The 2,908-nt window shown below is 55.6% G+C and overlaps 1 protein-coding gene across 1 annotated transcript; it reads right to left on the reverse strand.

Moving 5' to 3' along the window:
* Nucleotides 1–934: 934 nt before the first annotated feature.
* Nucleotides 935–2,665, reverse strand: LOC117863633 (protein BYPASS1-LIKE). The gene has a single exon (XM_034747431.2). The coding sequence runs from the start codon at nt 2,392–2,394 to the stop codon at nt 1,156–1,158; it is 1,239 nt and encodes a 412-aa protein (XP_034603322.1). The 5' UTR covers nt 2,395–2,665; the 3' UTR covers nt 935–1,155.
* Between the last annotated feature and the right edge of the window lie 243 nt (nt 2,666–2,908).

Genomic DNA, 2,908 nt, shown 5'->3' on the forward strand with positions numbered 1-2,908 from the left:
TCCTCGTCCTGATCATCCATTCTGCATGACCACACTGCCGGGTGAAGTATCCGAAATGTGGCAGACAAGTAATCAGTAGATGATGGTGGAATTCAGCTGCATTTCAAGAAGGAAGACTGCCTTTCCTCACAGTTTCGGTTACCTATTGATCAGATCCAATCTAGCAGAGACCAGCAGGACATAAACGATTACAATTAGCAATCGCAATTGAGCATTCCCACATTCCCAAAGAAAATGGTAATTGCTTTTAAGTAGCGAGAAACGGATTGTGCTGGTAGAACACACAGAACAAAACAAGATTGATTCATTGTGAATCCAAACAAAGATAGTTCGTTCGACCAGATGAAGCCTCCATGAACAATAGAATGAACCAACTGGATTATATCACCAAAGCAATTGAAAGACATGGTAAGTATGCTAGAGGGAAAACCGAAAACATGGCATATTTTCTAAATGTTCTTATCACAACTTTCCAATTTAATGGCATCAGACGTGTGTAAAATATCCGAATAATACCAAATTGTAACCGGCAAGTTAAGTTATAGAAGAAAGTTCCGTTTCCTCATTTCCTTAACCCTATCAAAGCTTCTATTTCTCCTAATGTGCAGACCATGGAAGATGGCGATGAACAAGACAATAACCGAATTTGTTTTGCAACAAAAGCAAAAGAAAAGCAATGTTCTCTCTTGTGTTTCAGCTACTTATCATAATCAAACGTAGCAGAAACAAGATTGTACAGAACTGATCATGATATAAGGTACGCACAGACAATTGCAAACTCAAGAAAATCTCATTTCCACATTTTCTTAAGAAAGATCATCTCTGAAATGAATCTTGGAGAACTCTGGAGCATAAGAAGATCACATTCCTTAAGTGATCGTGGAGAACTCTGGAAAAGTTAATGTGAATTTAGTCACCGCTGACAACACACGGATCAAACAAAATTTGACGAAATATATACCAAATGCAGCATCAAAAACATGGGAAATAAGCAGCCATCTGTACATCATGATGGCCGCATTCAAATCCCTTCTTTACAAGAAGATACACATTTATACTTAATACGACCAGAACATAAACAAGCAAACCAAGAGCAAGAAAAGCTACCTACGATCGCCACATTGCCCAATTGAAGGCAGAATTTTGATTGGCGAATCAATCGGCATTGTGCATGGACGAATCGAGACCATCGACACGGCTGCGGACAATGCGGTGGAACACCTCGCGCACCTGCCTTTCCAGTGGCTCCAGACCATCCCTCATGGCTTCACACACAGCGGCGAGCTCTGCGGCAGCCTCCCGCACATCTGTCTCCCTGTCACCGAAGAGCGGGATGGGGGCTGCGTCGATTGCTTCGGCGAGCTTCTGCGTGGACTTCTCGAGCGAATGGATCTCCTTGAGCAGACCGCAAGAATGGCGCCTGTCCTTGCGCTTCCCCTCCTCTGCTAGGCGTTCTTGCAGCGTGAGGAGAGGCGGCGCCCAGGGGAACGCGGCGCGCGGCGGCGCGGCGGGCAGGTGGTGCGCCTGGAGCGCTGTGGCACGGTCCGGGCACGGGACGGCGGCGACGAGCGCCCACGCGGCGAGGTGGAGCACGCAGCCCATGGAGTAGACCGGCGCCGCGAGGCCCGCCTCGTGCGCGCGCGGCGCGGCCAGGCCGGCGCCGATGGCCTGCAGCTGCCGCGCGGCGGACCAAGTGCGGGACACGCTCCACGAGAGGGAGCGGAAGTGGGAGGATGAGGCCGACGATGTGGCGCTGGAGACCGCGGAGCGGGACGGGGACGCGCGCGCGCGGCCGAAGGAGCGGTTGCGGTGGGAGGCCAGGAAGGACGCGACGCCGCCGCTGCCGGACGCCGCGGTGTCGTCGACGAGGAGCACGGAGAGGTCGGAGAGCGCCTTGCGCGCGCGGCGGAGCTGGCCCTCGTGGATCTCCCCTGGCGCCCGGAGGACGGAGGCGGCGATGTCGGCGAGGCGCTCCCAGCGGCGCACCTGGTCGACGCCGTCACGCGCCGCGTTGCAGACGTCGAGCGCCTTGACGGCGCGCTCGTGGAACTCGGCCACCATCTTCTCGGCCGCGGCGGGCAGCGCCCCGCGGCGGCGCGCCTGGGCCACCACGACCCGGAACTCCTCCTGGCAGATGACGAAGCCCTCGAGCAGGCGCCGGATCCACGCGACGGAGAGGAACTCCTCGCCCCCGGCGGTTGCTGCTGCGGCGTCCCCTCCCGCCTCTCCCCCGGGAACCAGCTCCGCGAGGGTGACAGCGACGTGGCGCTGGAACGCCTCGAGGTCGGCCTCCTCGCCCGACGGCATGGCGGTGGTGTCCCTGCGGAGTGAGAGCAGCGAGCGGCCGAAGGAGAAGGGCGAGGAGGATGAGCCCTGGTAGTCCGTCACCGGCATGGCCTGGCCTCCGGCGATCCCTCTCGCCGCCGGGCCCGAGCGGATCTCGTCTGGGCGGGCGGGCTTAGCGGGTTGGCGGGTGCGCGCCCGGTGGTGGTGGTGGTGGTGGTGGCGTGGCGAGGCTCGCGGGGAACGGGAGCTCCGCGATGGGGATGGGTGACCTCGAGGAGGAGCGGGGGGTGTGGGCCGGATTTATACGAGGCCGCGAGATTAGGGGGCGATTAGTTAAATTAAGGCAATTAAATCGTAGTTAATTATAGGAGAGATGGGCATGATGCAAATGGATGCAAATGGAAGGGGAGGAGACTTGGTTTATTTATAGCCTGCGAAATTCTTCCGTGCCTGGAATGTTTCCCTGGGGATGCATTTGGCTACTCTTCACGTTTTTGGGTGGTTGTTTTGCACTTCAGTCCTTATGAAAGGTCATTGTACAATGCGGTACTGTATTATTGCTAGTCACTTATTTTGCATTATCTTTGGTGTCAGCCATCAGACATGTTTCCCCCTAAAGGAC

The sequence above is a fragment of the Setaria viridis genome, chromosome 7 (assembly GCF_005286985.2).
Source record: "Setaria viridis chromosome 7, Setaria_viridis_v4.0, whole genome shotgun sequence".
NCBI lineage: Eukaryota > Viridiplantae > Streptophyta > Magnoliopsida > Poales > Poaceae > Setaria > Setaria viridis.

What these genes read in the sequence shown, in the direction of transcription:
- LOC117863633 (XM_034747431.2), bottom strand. Translation starts at nt 2,394, where the DNA reads ATGCCGGTGACGGACTACCAGGGCTCATCCTCCTCGCCCTTCTCCTTC.